The sequence below is a fragment of the Ptychodera flava genome, chromosome 4, assembly GCF_041260155.1.
Source record: "Ptychodera flava strain L36383 chromosome 4, AS_Pfla_20210202, whole genome shotgun sequence".
Lineage (NCBI taxonomy): Eukaryota > Metazoa > Hemichordata > Enteropneusta > Ptychoderidae > Ptychodera > Ptychodera flava.
This window is the reverse complement of record NC_091931.1, coordinates 37,480,645-37,499,417: the sequence shown is the minus strand read 5'-3', so window position 1 is coordinate 37,499,417 and position 18,773 is coordinate 37,480,645. Positions and strand designations below refer to the sequence as shown.

Sequence of the window (18,773 nt, the reverse complement as noted above, 5' to 3'; positions counted from 1 at the left end):
GGCGAGAATCAAGTGTGTGAACAAAATCTCACCGGTGAGAATGGAAATTCTCACCAAGTACAGCGAGAATTGAAATTCACTGGCGAGAATCATCAAGACTCGCCGTTCGGAGTCTTTATGATTCTCGCCAATGAACGGCGAGTCTTGATGATCCTCGCCAGTGAATTTCAATTCTCGCTGTACTTAGTGAGAATTTCCATTCTCACCGGTGAGACTTTGTTCTCACACTTGATTCTCGCCAAGGAGTGCATTTCTCATCAATCTCCAGTGGAGATTAAAATTTTCTCACGAACAGATTCTCACTGATTGCGAGAAAGCGTCAGTTTCTCGCTCTAGTCACGCACTTTTCCCTATAGTGTGTGTAGGTGTGTGTGTGTGTTGTGTGTGTGTGTGTGTGTGTGTGTGTGTGTGTGAGTGAGGTGTGATTGGAATACTTCTGGTTAACAGCCCGATATTTTTCCGAGTTTCGATTCTCATGTGAAATTTGGAAACCTCTTTATATACAGCGTGTAATTCCAAGCCCCCGGGGGGGGGGGGGTCGGTAGAGCGCGTTATCCCAATGAAAGAAAAATGTGACGGCATGCCAAGGCAAGTGGTAATTGTACTTCGAAATCGTGCCTGTATTGCTGGGCTGATCCGTGATGACGTCAGAATCCATAATTAACACGCAAAAAATAAATGTTTGTGTCCGAATAATTTTAACGAAAATTTTCGAAAATTGCTCTCACGGAAATTGTGAAAATGGAACTTTAATATCACAATGTTCCAAATGAAACTATATAAAACCATACGGCAAAGGATACGAAAACCAGCCGCAGTATAAATAAAGACGAGTGCACAAAGCTAAATTTGACAAGAATATCTGTCGGCAGCGGCAACACATATTGCGCGCGCATCGCATTGTATTTTTTGAAATACCATTATCGTACCTCACTTACCTGTTATCAAGAAAACACATTATGTTTACATACCAAACCATGCAGCTTTAGCTGTAACTTATGATATATATTTCAGTGTTTTGTTCTATTCGTGTAATACAGTTTCTTGTTCTTCTCCAAGAATAATGGTCGAATTGTCTAGTGCTGTGTGCAACTTGTCGACACAGCCTGTATGTGCTTCATGTCCAATATATTATTGTTGACAACTGTGTCTTAAGCAAACTTGAATTAATTGGTCAACAATAGTACTGCGTTTTGTACACGACACAGTTTGTCTGCGAGGCTAAATCTGTATATATCAAAACCACAGTCCTCTGGACTGTGTCAAAACGCTGACTCGGAAGAGGACGATGAAAATATATGTTTCACAGATCGCATAATACTTTACACTATACTATTGATCAAGAACACTCATGGACTAGATTAATGAGAACCAACATTTATTGTGCTCAGCGCCAAAAGCCTACTGCGTTTTTTTCTTTTGGGAGGGGAGTGAAGTTTCTGTCTGTCCGTGTTTATCTCCATCTATTGTCTGCCACAGTCTATCTCTCTTGTCTGTCTATATCTGTCTGTCTGTCTGTCTGTCTGTCTTTTGCCTGTCTGTCAGTCTATGTCTCTCTGTTTAATTAAGTTTTACATGTGCACGCACATAGCACACTTTTCGTGCTTTATTTACCCAATGGCATGGAGAGAGTTTAGCATGTAACCAATAACATGTACTCTAAAGGAGTAAACGTGACATTGAATTTCAGGCTTCACACGAAAACGTTCTTAACCTTGACCTCATTTATTTCAATGAAGGCGCTGATGCTGTTTATCAATTGAAGTTGGATTTGTGAATTTAATTCTATTAATATTGAAAGAATATTCTCATTTACTGTATTCATCAGTCATGCGATGTTTTTTCTGTAAGGTTATTATAAACAATAAATGGATGTACACAACTTTCGTGTAGTTACCTTGCTATCATTAAGTCATAGCAGTGAATTTGCATTCAGATCTTAAAAGTGAATCGTCATGTCCTCCTGTATTCATTGCAGAGCAGTTGAATAGTATGTCAGCTTCCGCCAACACTCTGACATAAGCAAAAGAACCAATATGCAACCGCTGCATCAAAGTTTGAGTTCTTCCCAAACTCAATTTTTGTAATTTCTTCTCATCTTTAAAAACCTGGTTTCACGAGAATAGGCCTTACAAGTTGTACTTTGGGGTTTTCAGATCGCCAAACTTATTCGGCTATATTCTCAACTAACTTCACAGTAAAAGAAACTTTTCCAGTTTTCAGTATTAAAGGCGAACCTTTGCAACACGGATGTAATTTTCTTGCAACTTTGGTTTGCAGATTTACAAATTTTGAATAGCCTCCCCGATGATTCACTGGTTCGCTCCAGCGTCCATAGCGGATGCCACTCGAAGGGAGGGTAGTCGGAACTGCGTGCGTGCGACTTTCTTGTTATCTTGCAAGATAACTAGATGCATAAGGTCAACATGAGCTAAAACATTTAAAGCCGCACTTTTCAATCCCTGGTTCTCGCATTAGTGGAGTTCTCCTCCCAGTCAAACACATGGCCAGTGCGATGTTTGATTTCTATAACATTAATTACACAAACTGATTTCAATCTTTTGTCACCTTTTGCTAATCCTGCAAACAGAGCTTATATAATCGTTTGATTGACGGTCGGTTCAAATTGCCAACGGTCATTTATTCCCCAGCACCACACTCAAATTTCCTTAAAATATGTCTGCCAGTCACGTTAGAATTTGAATATAACCACTGATTTCGGTCGGCAGCAGCTTCGTGCTGGCCGCTGGCAATCTGTCAGCGTTTTTGCGGTCGGAAAAACTAAAAGTGGCATTTTCTGGAGCGTGTGCCCTCATGTTACCTGCTTGGTGTCCACTTACACAATGAATGCCGCCATAGGTTGGCCCCCTTTTAAAGGGAGGCTCTGCCTTTAAAGTCTACGATGTGCATAATGAAAAACGTGTTCTAACTTCCATCAGGGTACTGTGTTTACATGGCCGTATGGGTCCCATACGACCTTTGAGCGAGGTTCCGACGACTACCTCCCTCTAAATCGCCGTGTTATCCAAAACAAACAAACAAACATACACACGAAGAAACAAACAAATGTTCAGACTAAATGAATAATTACAAAGCAAAAAAGGAAATATAAAGACCGGTCTAGTTTGAAACGAATATCCAGTATAAGGTGGCGCAAAGTATCGATCCATCTGTTGGATCTATGAATTTCGCCTGACAAGCATAGGAAAAGAGTTCTCGAAGGTGGGAAGCAGGATGTAATTTGCGGCAGAGGAGAAGTGTGTAGAAATTATACATGTTTCGATTCTAACTGAGATTAAACGAGCGTTGTCGGGGAAGTAACTGCAGAGTACACACGGCCTGAACAGGAGAAAAAACTATTTACGATATTTGTGTAACTGCACGTGACAATTGTAAACATCACTGATGTAAGAGTGGCAAAAGCGAAGCTGGGGTTTTCATTTGATTGAAAGGTATAGATTGCGCATTGGGGACCATATATTCAGACTCTACGTTTTTGGTCTACCATTTGAGGAAGCTCACTTTAAAGCTAATGGAGTAAATCTAGTTTTCACCAGCTTAGAAGTTTTGTGAACATCGAAAATTTTAATTTTCTCCATAGAGCCAACACAGCCATTTCGGCCATTTTAAATTTCAAATGTCCGGAAATATTGGAAAATTTCTTACTCTAGTACCCGATTCTGCACATTGACCCCTGACCTTTATTCTTGGTTTCGAATGATGATGCTAAAAGGCAAAAGTCTGAGCAAAAGTTAAAGTCCTTCACAATTTCGAGGCGCGAACTATGGATGCCAGGGAGGAGGACTTCATGTAGAAGCCAGCACCTCTACAATCGTTATTCTTTCTAAAACATAACTTTTGAAATTTTACCAGAAATTTTATCTTAACCTGTTTTACTGCAATACATACAAATTAAATCCTGTTTAAAACACTTGGAAGTGAGCGAAGATCACCGGGAGATGGTGACAATGAAATCGAGTTCAATTACAGTTCCATTCTGCTTTCTCGGTGTTCTGATTTCGTCAGTTTGCATGTCGTAATTGATTTCTATCGAACAAGCATAATACTATAAGATCTGATTATACTTCACCCCAACGCCTTGGAGATATGTTTATAAGCCTCCAAGCATTATAAGCTACAATTATTTTGTTTTTATGTAACACAATGCATATCCTACGTCAACATGGCCCTTTCCGGAGACGGAATGAATCGCAATTTACCTGGCTAGTATTGATCGTGGAATTACTTTTAGCCCGCTTTTTGAACCGGTGGTTTTGAGTTAATAACTTAGTTTGAAGTTTATGTTGTAATATGACTTCAGCATAAGTTTATTCCACATCTGTACGCATATCTAGCCATTTTACAAATTTATATAGCGCCTAATCCGAAGTTGAACAATGCTCAGGGGCGCTTTGATTGATAATTAATATGCTCTCTGAAAGAAATGTGTGAGTCGGATGAACGCGATGAGTGGGGTAACTCACTACTGCGCAGACTAAAAGGTAATGCGTTCGCTCGATAGGAAAACCTGAACAGGGCTGCGTCTTTTGAAAGAGTTTACATTAGGAGAGGATTTTATGTCCAAGGGTAGAGAGTTCCAAAGGACAGGAGTTGCTGAGGAGAATGAGTTGCGACCGTAGGAAGTCAGATTCCATCTGGGTGTGACTTTTAAAGTGCACTGACTTTATGCATACCTAATGTGCATCATGCATACAATTGACATTTCCCATTGTAGCTTCCTGTCAATAGCAACAATAGCAAAACCCTCACCACCACACTGATCCAGTAAAAGATTGCGGTGAAAATTATAAAAGGACGATAGTATCATAGATAATTTCTATTAAAAAGAATCTTACTTTATTTTTGAATAACTGATACATACGATTAAAATACCAAAATCACGGCAAGATGATTTTTTTCTTCTAAAAAAGCTACATACAAACAAAAAAACATTAACTTGTAACTAATCTACATTTGGTATCATGAATGGAATCCAGTCACTGACTCCATGAACATACATGACTGGCGGTCACGAATCAAAGAAAACTGATAACATATATATATATTTCATAAATATAATATTTCATATAGTTCTTTGTAGCACCAGGAGAAAATATACGGAATTATTGCATTTGGCTACGTCTTTGGTCTGTTTTAGGCCAATTCATTTGAATACAGAAAAAAAATACATGCATAAAGGAAAATATTAGTAGATGTCAAAAATTATCTTAGTTTCCACAATAAACCCTGTTATTAAGTATTGTAAGATTTTTCCTAACAGTTAATACTCTTCACCATCTCAAGAATGAATGTGAAAATGTATGTAACTTACATTTCTAAATTAATGTGAAAAAGATCTGCCAAGAAAAGGAATTTTCTTGAGTTTGTGAACATTCTTGGCATTGTATACATTTCGGTTGACTTTACCAAAACACTAACAAAAATTGAGATGAGGTTGAGGCAAATCCCCTCCTATAAAAAGCTGAATGTAGAAGGATGGTAAATTTGAGTTGAATAATCTCTAGTATGAAAAATAGATTCATGAACAAAATATCAAAATAACAGTCAACAACAAGAATTGAAATCTACAACACTGCAAGCAAAGGAGACATCAGTGAGAGAATCAACATTCTCTGTACAGACAGTATGCGTGATTTTTTTACTTGAGTTGACAAATTGTATGTTTTTGACAAGACTGTAACAATCTGATTAAAAATAATCACATTTTCTGAAAAAAAAGGCTAAAATGAGTTCTTCTGTAGTTTGCAACAATTTAACAATGTGAACAACATTATTTTTTTTATATTAAGGCCAGAGAAAGTAAATTCTTGGTTTTGAGGCCACTCAAATCTCAAAGGTAGGCAGGTAAGTGTTTAAACAACACACAAAAAAATAATACAAAATCAATATGCCATTATTTGAAAGTTGTCTTGTACAAGTTAAAACCTGCTCATTCCCATGACTATATGCTTCTAAAGATTACAATTTTAATTCATCATATGGTCCAACGGTTGAAATATTACTGCTGTTGGATATTATTTTATTATGGCTGTGTTTTTTAATGGAAATTCCTACAAGTTTGTTGTTCTAAAAAAAACCCTGTAAACCTCTGTGCAGTTGGACGCAAGACAAAGAATTTATCACTCTGGCCTCATATCTGACATGAGAAATAAATAGGAAGATTCAAATTAAACACAAAAATACAACATGTACAAATTGTACATCACCTCTCACATCCCCTTATTTGCTCTGCATCTTCTTTTGCCTGCTGTACACTGATGTGCAGAGAATGTCTGGCCAGGCATTGCTTACAGGGCAAACTACACATCTGTGGGTTGCACTCAGCTGAATTATGGAGCGTGAGCACACAGGGTAAGAAATAGCTAATGCCAGTGAATCAATAAGGGGCTGCAAATTAGCCAAACAATGTATCATGCTTTCCTCAATGTGGACAATCCAATATCCATTCACAAAAAAAAATTCAAGACATTGATTTCATTTTCCAGAAAGAATTTCACACAAAAATGTAGTGGCAATTCCAGTAGGAGTTGATGTAGGAAGAGCAATTCCAGAGGGCGCCCTCTGGGGTCCTCCAAAACATACTGTATACAAATGCTCCTAGGTGGTACACCATCCATTGAAGCTATCTTGATTGTCTAATGTACTTAATCGAACAAAAAATCGAATTTTTTGGTGGAAAAATACAAGCACCAATCAGAAAACCTATGAAAGAATCAAGCAAGGCTTCCATTTCATCAAATATGCACCTCGGTATAACTTCATTCAAATACAAATCAGTTACTGCAGCTAAGATATACAGAAAAGCTCACTATTTTTCAATGGTTATTATGGTTAAAAAAAATGAAATTACATTTTCAATATAAAAGTAAAGCTTTCCAGATGAAATGTACTAAAAAGAGTTTCTGCTAAACCATACACAAATTCATCAACACTGAAATCTGACTCAGCTGACTTGTATGTTTCATGTTCAATGTTGGGAAAATTAATAAATTGATCCATATTTTAAAAAACAAACAATTTATGAGTGAATGAAAAAAAAACAAGGAATCCAGCAGTGTTGGTAATTCACATCAAAATGAAAGAGTGATGCACAAACTCCTACAGTATAATTAAATGAACAATAACAAAGCGAATCTCCTCACTTCTTACATAAGCAATTTTTATTATTTCTAAAAAATTAATTTTCTGTTGTATTTTTAATTTGTTTCTCAAGTTCCCTAATAGATTCCTGTCACCATGACAAAACATCATAATTAAGAGACAATATTAAATATCAAAGCAATAAGTAAAAAACAATTGCCACTTCACGTTTCACACTAAACGTAGAAATTTTCTGTTCTCATGGAGTGTTACCACATTGAATTTCATCTGTATCCATTTCATGTACAACTATTCATTGGTTGGGCAAACACTGTTATGGTATAACTGGTGCAATAATACAGATTTCATAATGATCTTTGCATTCAAAATATGATAAAATTCATGTAACTCTGATAAATAATTGTAGACTGAACAATTGTAGCAGAGCCTTTCTCTTGTACAGGAAACACATTGATAGCAACAACAAAAATCACTGCCGCAATGACATGGAGTAAAAAATGTGTCGAAATAAACATGATTTGTCATCCATTATATCTAGGCTTACACAAAGGAATTCACTCATGAATACATCTTCACAGATGGCATGTGACAGGTTGACAATCTTTCCCATTTTGTACCCATCTTCTGAAAACACTATGCAAACACACTTGTCTGTGATTCTTGAACTCTTTTCCTACACTCATCATTTTACCTCAAAAATTTTACTCATGGGTAGTAAGGCAGTAAGGTGAACCCTTCAGTCAAAAGGTAGCACAACATTATCACATAAAATAAGGTTCTGAAACAAGCAGGTTCTCCAAGAACAATTCAAGACATCCCCTGTCTCTGGTTCTTGCTGTTGGTCCAAAAAGAAGATATGCAAATACATTGATATTACTTTTGCCAGTGATTAGTGATCACACATCTATATAAATAACACGATCACAAGGAATGCTTTTCAGAAGAATAAGAATCCCAGGCTGTTTTTTTCCCAGACAAAGCAAAATAATATGATCACATGAAATTAGTGACAGAGTCTGCCATTCAGCACAAAAATTGTACATAAATGCTTGCAGCATATTCATAGGATTCCATGCAAACTGATTTCAAAATATAAAATTAGAATGCTGCAATGCTTGTGGGAACAATGATCACCAGTGTCTGTAATGACAGGATATCTTATATCAAGGCGGCTTTCAGAAAACATAAAGCATTTCACAACTTGAAACGTTCAGAAACTGAATCATAACTTTGAAAGACACATGAAACTTGCAATGCAACTAAAAAGATTCAAGTGCATAGGCATATAACATGTAACTTTGTCCGCATCAGCACTTATTCACAGAGAAGTTCCAGCTCTCAAAATGATATCAAGTTTACAAGAGATTCAAACAATCACTTCAGTTGCTGTAAAGAATTCCACACCTTAGCCCATAAACATCCTTTTTATCAGCTGCTTGAGATTATGATGCTAGGCGTGCTACCAAAAAATTCTAATTACATATCTTTGTGTTTTTCATAGTCTGATTTCACTTAATATTTGAAAATGAGAAAGTATTTCACTCTGATATTGACAGATAACTAGCAAGTCTATCTCAAGCTACTTGAATTTCTATTAATTAACAGTTAGAGTCAAGACAGTTACGTATTGCCAACCAATAGATATTGTAATCAGTCAAACAGGCCAACATATGAAGTTTTGTCCCTGTTCGAAAACCACTACAGATACTACAAAACATTTTGGTTGATTCAGACATTTCTAATGTCTTTTTTGTTGTGGAACTCAGAGAGATGCGCTTTGCTAGTATACAACAAAGACAAGCAATCACATTCACAAAATTCTCTGTGATAATGCCATAAAAAGCTGGTCAAAAATTGTAGTTCTGTGACCAAATGTACCATCTCCGACACAGCATCAGCTGCTTTGCTCCTGCTTGCAGAAATTTGGACAAATTTCAGGGTCTTTCTGCACCTGTGTTTATTGCTACAGTTTGAGGTTGGATTTCCCGATCCATTGCTTTTAATTTCAAATGTGATATTAATGGTATCTAAGTACCAATGTCACCATTGCTGTAAGAATGATTTCCAAAACTCTCGTTAAAAAATTTTGGGCGACAGCTATAAATATTAATGACGGGACACAATCATCATTAGGAATAGTCACAAGACATTTTTTTATTGCTGAAGCCTATTGGTTGTTCACCTTACAGTTTCTGACCTTTCATCTGACAGCAGAGAGAATTACTAGTATTCAAATTTGATTAACCCTTTCACCACCATGGTTTAACCCGTCTTCATTGTTATTAATTGTCTTTGTGGACTTGGTTAAAGTAAATTGGGGTGAACAGGTTAAACTGATGATAATGTTATTTGATGACTTAAAATCACAGATTCATCAAGTAAATTTTTTTTGACTAGTAGTTTGTAGAAATGATCTTGACTTATCCTCATATTATTAACCCTTTTCCTGTCAGACAGTAATAACTGTATCATTTCCCATCAGCCAAGTCAGTAAAAAGCAGTATTGAGCCAAAACATCATGTATTTTCACCCACTTGGCATGGTATGTTACAGCATCTTTTGTCCAAAAAAATCAACTTTACGGTATTATGTTTTCAACAGCCTTCAAATATACAGTATTATGTTGAAATACATCATATGGAATACGTTGTGTTTCATTAATTTTAACCATCCTGACCTGGTGGTGAAACATGGACTTGGCAGGAAAAGGGTTTAAAGTGACATTTCAAAAAGATTTACATTGTGTACCCATAGGATATTTCTCATGTCCAACAGCTTTGCATAAGAAATTGTTTCTAACTATAGCAATAGAAGGAGGCAAAACTTATGCCTTGGTCTTTGACATTCAAAAATTGTGAAAATCTGCAACCACTGAAAATCTGTCTCTGCATCAATATGGTTTATATTTAGTCAGTACTGTTGGTTGTTAACGATACAAAATTTTAGATCAGAAGGCACGAAGGATAATTTCTTTTGGCTCTTGAAATTTTAGATATTTAAGTATTACATGAATGTGCTCTTGGTTAGTGCAGTTGATGCCAAATTGAAGAATTTATTACGACAATGCTCCTGTATCTTGTATTGGGATATGACTATCAAATTGACTTGCCGTATTTTTCTGATTTTGAAAACCGTGTTAATTGACATAACACACTATACTACGTTTGAATGAGTTTGCGGTTTCAAAAAGTCCACTGCACTAGAATTTACAACTCATCTGTGACTTGTTGGATGTGATACAGTTGTATCATCGACAGTAGAAGCAAGCTGGTTGCATGTACTATAACTAACACAATAACAGTATAGGCAATGTACTGTCATTCAAATATTGTCAATTTATCATCACTGACTCATCTTCAACATGGACGTTGATTCAGTCAAAGATAAATAGAACTAACAAAATATGCTACAGTTCATGAAACATTAGCACAGTCAAGATAAACATGAACTTTGCAATTTTTCTTGACCCCCTCGTTCACAAAAGAATCTTTCAACACCCTGTATCGCAGCAAAAAAATATTGCCAGTGTCAAAGGTCAGATAATCACAGCCCTGACTAGGACAATTGAAAACTTTTTTTTGCTTGCAATCCTAAAATGCCCATTATTCTGAAATCATCATTGCAGTCAAGATATTTAGCATGAAATGAACACCATACTTATATGCAAACTTCCTTCACATACTGAAGTGGTATATTTTATGTATTCTTGTTATATTTTCAAGATTTTTCAATTAGCACAATACTACTATAAGAAATGTATCTAATTAAACTTGGTCAAAAGTCAAGAGATGAATTAAGTATTAATCAAATCATGGAAGCCCTGTTTTATAAGTATTATATGTAAATACTTTTTAAAGAATCAAAAGAATATTGGTGCACATCATGTTGAATAAATCAAACACTTTCTACCTTTGAGCTCAGTATACTGGTGACAATCGAATGGGAACACGATCACTGCCCTTTGGCCGATGGCTGGAAGGTTCAGGCATTTTTGGCACCACTAACAATTATTGGTCATTGCATATTTACAGTGGCACTAGCTATATTCCAAAACAACACTTTATCTTCCCTGACCCTGCATACCTTGGTCAAAACTCAAAGTTCAAAGGGAGGTGTTTCTTTTAAAGTGTGGAACCGACTATCACGACCCTATGATATCATTAGAACACTTCATAGATGTACATCTACACTGTATGTGTCACAAAGTCTTGATGACAATGTTGACAATGTTACTCAAATTTTCTTTTAAAATTTTAAATTGCTTTCGTCATAGAGTACTAGAATCCATATGAAACTTATAAAGACTTTAATGTTAAGGCACTTTTTTATCAACCATATCTGGTTGATAACTGTTCTTTTTTCAAGGTGTATGCTTCGCCCGTGTAGAAGACAAATATCAAGTGGGTTCAAAGGATTTTTTACCCTTCCAACACCAGAAATTAGCAAAATCTATTGTTTTCCATGAAAAGGTCTGACCATTCTGCCAGGAAGTGGGGGGTGGGGGGGGGGGGGGTGTTGAGGCTAGACAAAGTGAACATAAACATATACAGTGGTATCTCGATGAAACTTGTTCAAAACTGAATTCCTCCCTACTCAACAAAGTAATTTTTCAAATGCCCCAACTAAATGGCGACTTTTTGGAAACTGGTTCTTTTATAGTCCAAGTCTTCAATCCTTGGCTCTTGGATTAGTTCCTGCTGGCATAGACTATTTACAGATTATTAGTCCTTTGTTTTCCGTTGAAAGTTTCACCAATTCAGTCAATTTGCTTTAAGAGAAAGCTGATAAACGACCTAATCTTTAAATGAGAACTCTGCTGGTTTCTGTGCTCTGTTCATTCCTGACAAATTGGACACCTAAATTTCATATGAAAGATTGGCTGAGATCAAAAAGGAGCAACTGTATTTTCAAGTACACTCTGGTGTAGCAATGTTTCGGCCACTCAAATTGCACAATGGCAAATTTCTTGAAGTGTTTTGGGCTGATCAATATGAAAGACAAACAGGAAAAATTGGACTTGCCAATGAAAAACTGGTACTCTCTTACTTTTTGGATAAATCACACACCTAAACATCTACTTATTTATGCACTGCTGAATTCAAAGGACTAATACTAAACCTATTTGACTGTCCTAGGATCATAGATATGTGTGTTTGCCCGGATCGAGCACCACCACCGACTTGTTAAATCAATCTTCTGCATCATTTGTGGAATGATGCAGCATATATGTGAATCTTAAATCTTGCTGTCTGCTGTGAGTGAGTTTTCTAGAAAATATCTGTCTTACAAGGCGATCAAAACTATCACGAGTACGTTGTTCCATGATAAAACATGGAAATTACAAACAGAGACTCAGAATTGACAATTTAAGTTGATCTGAGAGTTGTGGAATCTGCCAAGGGCAGGACTCTTCAGTCTTCCCTGAAAACCTTGGAAATCATGTTTTTCCCTGAAAAAATACGGATTCTCCCCTCCACCCACAAGGCCAGTCAAATGAAAAAACAAAACACTAAAATTTGACATTAAGTAGAAATCAAATAAAATTGCAATCCTGAAAATATCTCTCTCAAGGAAGTGCAAATACTCACAACTTGTGAATATTGGGAAAATTACACCAAAGCATACTCTGGGCCTTTGACACTTGAACGTTCTTCTAGAAATACTCTGGATGATTTTTTTCTTCACTTGATTTTTCTGATCTTGTTTCTCTTCAAAGGAATGAACAGCAGTGGTAGGAACAATACGATGCCAAATATGACTTGGCCAATGAGAAAGGCAAGGAGTCGATCATATCCCCATGTGTTTGGCATTTGCTTCATTCCGTAGAGAAGCAAAAACCCCACTACGACAGCTATTGATGCGTACAGGTATCCTGTTGCTGCCTATGGATGAAACAACAATATCAACAAAAATGCTGATTAAGGTGGAATGCACCTCGGGGACAGATATTCGGACAATTCTTTTGTGATCTACCACTGGTGGGGGCTTATTTTAAAGCTCTTGGAGTAAGAAAAATTTTCAGTCTTAGTTTCGTGAAAATCAGGACTTTATTTTGCCCCATAGAGATAACACAGGGATGGCGGCCATTTTGAATTTCAAATATCGGAAAATATTGGGTAATTTGCACAGTGACTCTCGATATTTATTCTTGATTTTGAAAGAGGATAGTTGAGACTGTGCTTGAGAAAGTTTGATCAAAAGTTTTAGTCTTTCATTTTTGAGGCACGTACTACCTTAATTTGCATCATACAGGTAGCTTTTACAAATCTTCTAACAGAACAGTGTTATTCATTCTACGGAGTATTGACAATATCTAATTGTGCCTACCAGCTGAGGATCGAAGTGTAAATGTACTCTATTACTTTGTACCATAAAAGAAAAGCCAATGACAACAAATATTGCAATAACTTTTAAAATGATCTCATAGACTGCCTTATATGATAAACATAGGGCCAAAGTCCCTGAAGCTACTATAGACATGGATACAAAATTAAGTATTTCCTTACTGTATGAAATTATCTCACTAAGGTCATCCTACGGACAAGTAAACTAAATATTAAAGTTGTCTGACCAGCGGTTTTGAAAGAACAAGCAACTCAACAGTTGACAGAGCTCTGTTGAGTTATGTAGAGAATAACCTTTTGTGACACATGTATTGATGAAGAAGGTGGATATCTTTGATTAACATTGTGAATTCTGTTTAATAAGTTGAGACTGAACATACTCAGAGAAAGCACACTGAAGAGACAAAGGTTTGAAACTTAAGAAGTTCAAGGTCATCAAAAGCATTATAAGGAATCATGTTACACTTTCATTGCACTGTTTACACAGATTGCATAATTGCTATAAATAGCACATGAGGAATCTTTATACAGCCCAGCTTTACCATAAAAACCCTATCACTTTGACCACTCTTTTAATTGACCACTCTATTTTTTCCTCAAAAAGTTATTTTATTTTATCCTTACCAAGTCAACCATAAATGGAAATTAGAACTTTCTCTATCTCTATCTCTATCTCTATCTCTATTGACTATTTTGAGCAATTTCTTTTAGATAACATACAGGGCACAATAAATGACGGTTCAGAATATGTCAAAGTTGGGATTCAGGAAAGTTGCCTTTACATGTTTTAATCCTCCAAGATGGTAAGCATTTCACTATGAACTGTCAAAAAAAGTTGAACTTTCTGATAATTCTACACTAAAATTATTTTGGCTTTGATGATTTCCTAATTAATTCAATTATTTAAAATCATATTAATTATTTTTTTCTGGGTGAATTGATAGGGTTTATACAGTACAAGAATTACATACAATGTAAGTCAAATTTTGACCAAAAATGACAAAAAAATTCCTTAAAAATACAGATTTGCATATTTCATCACAATTTGAACAAGTCTAAGTTGGGTTACCCCTAGGGACCTGTATACCAAATAACAAAGCTGTCTGACCAGCGGTTATGAAGAAGAAGATTTTTTACCAAAAACACCTTTTTTGGCATTAATTTGCCTATTTTCAACAATATCAAAAAATTAAAAAAAATAGTTTCTCAAAATCATATTTTTCATCTACACAACAAATATCAAATCAGTAAGTACTGCGGTTCTCAAGATATTTGAGTGGACGGACGCCTCACAAACGGACATACATACATACATACATACATACATACATACATACATACAGACTGACGACGGACGCCGGACGGATACCCATCCCAATAGCTTCTATAGACTATAGTCTATAGTAGCTAACAAAACTGAAAGAGGCTTCGTGAAAATAATACCAATTAATTAAATTGATCCTTTGCAAAGGTTGGGGGACATAGTTGTGACAGTGAGTACTTGATTTAGGGAGTGGAGTGCAGCTGTCACGTGTAGAACTGCATTGGTCTTCCCATAGCCGTCTTTTTTTACGTTCATGGTCTACCCAGAGAAATCATAGTATATGTACATATAGAACTACGACCAAGGAACGCTATTCATATTTACCAGCAGAAGGTCCTTCCATTAACAGCCCCTCTACTGTCAATGGTCCTTCATAGTACCCCTGGAGATCAGCTGATCTGTCTTGGGCAATATTTTGGATTTTTCAGAAGATGGAAAATATTTGCATACCTATTAAAGAATATGTATTTCTCAGACTTCAAGCTCACAGGACAGTACATGTAAGCCTACTTGAGAAGCATGAATAGCTCTGTGAATCACATCATACCTGCTCATCTCACAGACTTCTCATCTTCCAAAACATACCTGTTTAATCATTGTCCATTTTCTCTGTTTGTTGATGGCTACGTCGGTCGGCCATATTGACATTGCATAGAAAAGTGGCGGGAGTACAAAAATAGCCATAACTAGCAGCGTGTAGAATACTTCGCAGTAAAAGAAGTCTGTCAGTGGATATTTCTTGCCAGCGCGCCATTCTTCTAGTGTGCCTGAAGTGTAAAAGGAAACAATGTAAACTAAACTCATACATGTACTTCGGCTTGTCACGTATGAATGGGACACAACAAGGGTACCTTTGGCAAAAATTTTACGATTCCCTGTGTGTCAACAGCCTGAGTGGAGTGATTTGCAATCTTTAAATAAATGTCATTTTTCACATTTTTTCCCCTAAAAAGCAGAAATTTAAAGTTTTGTTATATTTTTGTGTATCATAACATTTGCAGTTATATTTACTTCCCTAATCCATGAGGTTCTATGGTCACCATGGATTTTGTTCTTGTGTACAAAAGAGGGAAGTTGGAAAGTTTCCTTTTCAACAAGCTAAACATTCAAAACTTAATTTTTTGTTTTGCATATCATCTGCATGAATTTCAAAGAAAAAAAAACACCGCAGCTACTGAACTACAAAGTTACTCCTGAATTGAAGTAGTAAGTATGGTGAGAATAAAAATATCACTGGTTTTGTACACTCCGGTGGTGCATCTTTGTACGAACTTCAATGTACGAGCATAAGGTATGTTCTTTATTATTGCGGATAGATGATGAAAGAATGAATGGTAGGTAACCCTGGTAATGTGGTATAAATGTTGAATATGTCACTATGACAACTGCTGAAAGACAAATTCAAGTCTTTGTGAATTAAATCAATGCCATTCAACATGTTAATACACACAGACCTACAATCAACAGCTCAGTGATATCATGAAAATGATATTTGATATGATTGGAAGGGTTGAAGATGGATCCAAGTGTATTACTGATGGTGTGTTGACACATTATAACTTCACAACATTCATACAGAATGTTGTGTTTTGCTGAGCTTTACAGAAGAACAGCGTACAGTGTGTACAAGGGGCTGATATGCGGTTAGGTGGGCTCTCCATGTCTCACATGACTGACTGCTTTATGAGGACTGGGTTTACTGAACAGCTTCATGTGATCAATTCGGCAAATGTTGAAACAAGAAAGGCAAATTAATCAATCTGATTTTTTGGTAACAGCTTGAAAATTGGCATATATATACTATAAAAGTGAGTCCTGGCGACTGTAATGATTTAATTTTAGTGAATCATGCTGCAATTTTTTTGGTAAGCTGCACGGCTGATGAAGCAAAAGCAAAAGGAGTTATCACAGGATTTACTAGAGGTACAGACTGAAATTTACTCAAGAAACAAACATTATCCCTTCAATTAACCCATTTGAGTGCTCTGATAATTTTTCCCATCAAAACTTTAGAGCAACATTTTACCAATTTTTATGAATTTTTATGAATTTTTTTGATAATTTTGAACCAAATGGACTTAACATTTCATTGGCTGTAGTTTTTTTATCAAAATTTTGGCATAAATCTGAAAAAAGTTGACTAGGGTTTACTTTTTAAAGGCACAAAAATGGACTTTGGCACTCAAAGAGTTAATATCAAAACTTATCAGTGTTGCTGTACATCTTTCCCCATAACACTTTCCTGAAAGAGATGAAATGAGCAAACCATATAATTGAATAAAATGCAATCGTCTAATGAGTTATGTATATTGACAATCAACAGATGTGTACACCATTAACTCTAAAAAACTATGTAAACAAACTCAGCTAGTAAAGTACACACAAAGATAAATCATCAAGATAATTGAGTTATTATATTATTTGCAGACATGGCTGGAGTATGGCTATTCACATGTCCAAGTTTGTGCATGTGCATAAACTTGGATACTGCTATTAGAATGCAGACATATTTTCCAAAAAGGAAATCCAACTTTGTGGACCAATATTTCTTTTTCCATTTTAATGGAAGAACAATGACATCACTACGAACAGCCCTAATTTTAGCATAAGTGCTCAAACTTCTGGCATTTAATTATTTCTGTATAATCATGAAAAAAGTGCTTTTCTTCGAAGCTTTTCAGAATAGTTTCTACTTACAGCAGACATGAACTTAAGAAATTGAATATCTAGGAGTTAAACGTGTTTTATATTTCACTAGATCCATATTAAAATTAGTAGACAAACGTATTTGTCATGGAAACAATACATGAGAAAATATAAAATCATGACAGGGAGTTAACCTTTCAAACTCATGCAGGCACTTTGTCAAGAAATTCTGTTCACTTACTGTCCTTTTGGACTGTGACATAGTGCAATGTGTGCATCCTACAGTAGCTCTGCGTGGCAAGGCTGTGTGTGTTACCAACTGTGTGGTGTTAGGAGGCGTAGCCGGTAACACTGTCACAGCCCTGCCACGCAGAGCTGCGTTGTAAGATGCATCCACACATCTTTGACAATGATCGACAGATGCCTTTGCTGAGTCTGCTGTGAAATGTCAAAAACTTGTTCACCTAGGTGGACAGAAAGATGGCATTCATTTTTCTTTTGCTGATTCCTATTTTTCACGTCTATTCTATTTTAAATCATAGACCCTAAAGGGTCTGTAGGGTTCTATGTCTATTAAAATGAAAGTATTTTAATTCGGTGGGTGGAGAAACGGCGTATGTGGAAAACCGGAATTTCTTGGTGCCATGCGGCTGAATGACATCAATTCATTAGTGCATCGATTGATGAAGGTAACATAAGTGGACAAAGAGCATTATCTTACCGGCATAAAGGAATCGGTCATATCCCAGCGTAAGTATTGCAAACATACAAGTGTATGACATTGTCCATACTGCATGAGCAGTGGCTTCTTTCCCATTATGGACCAGCTTGCATACGAGTATAAAACCTAACACTCCCTGTGAAACATTTGTACAGGCAAAGAGACAGGGCCATATCGGATGGAGGCTGCGATCAAAGAAAAACATAGTTTCCCAGCCTGTGTAACCCCAAAGCAGATACACCCCCGACGGGGCAAATACCAGGCTGAGATAAAGTACACAGTATATGAAATATTTGTTGACAAGTGCCGAATGTTCTCGCTTTAGCGCTTCTGACGCACAAGCTGCAAAGCAGGCTCCCATGGCGAAAGACCAAAATATGTCGACCTCAATCATTGTCGTTGACACGTTCCCTTCTCCCAAGCTAGACAGTAGACACACTCAGGTCGTGGTGTTATTCCAAATGGAAGCAGCGTGACCCTGCTATTCCCAGACGAAACGCTACGCTGGCAACCGGAAGTCACTGGTTGCGGAAACGCACTGATTACAAAACTTTCTAAGTGTTGTTTACAAGAATAAAGGTTGCGGCTGGTGCAGAGAAACTAAAGAAAACTGTGT

At 36.4% G+C, this 18,773-nt stretch overlaps 1 protein-coding gene across 1 annotated transcript; it reads right to left on the bottom strand.

Annotated features, from left to right (window-relative positions):
• Positions 1-12,624: 12,624 nt before the first annotated feature.
• Positions 12,625-18,700, bottom strand: LOC139131661 (uncharacterized). The gene is made up of 3 exons (XM_070697816.1): positions 18,158-18,700; positions 15,376-15,557; positions 12,625-13,004 (listed from the first exon to the last, which is right to left on the bottom strand). Exons 1-3 carry the CDS (start codon positions 18,549-18,551, stop codon positions 12,804-12,806), a joined length of 777 nt encoding a protein of 258 aa, XP_070553917.1. The 5' UTR covers positions 18,552-18,700; the 3' UTR covers positions 12,625-12,803.
• Positions 18,701-18,773: the final 73 nt, after the last annotated feature.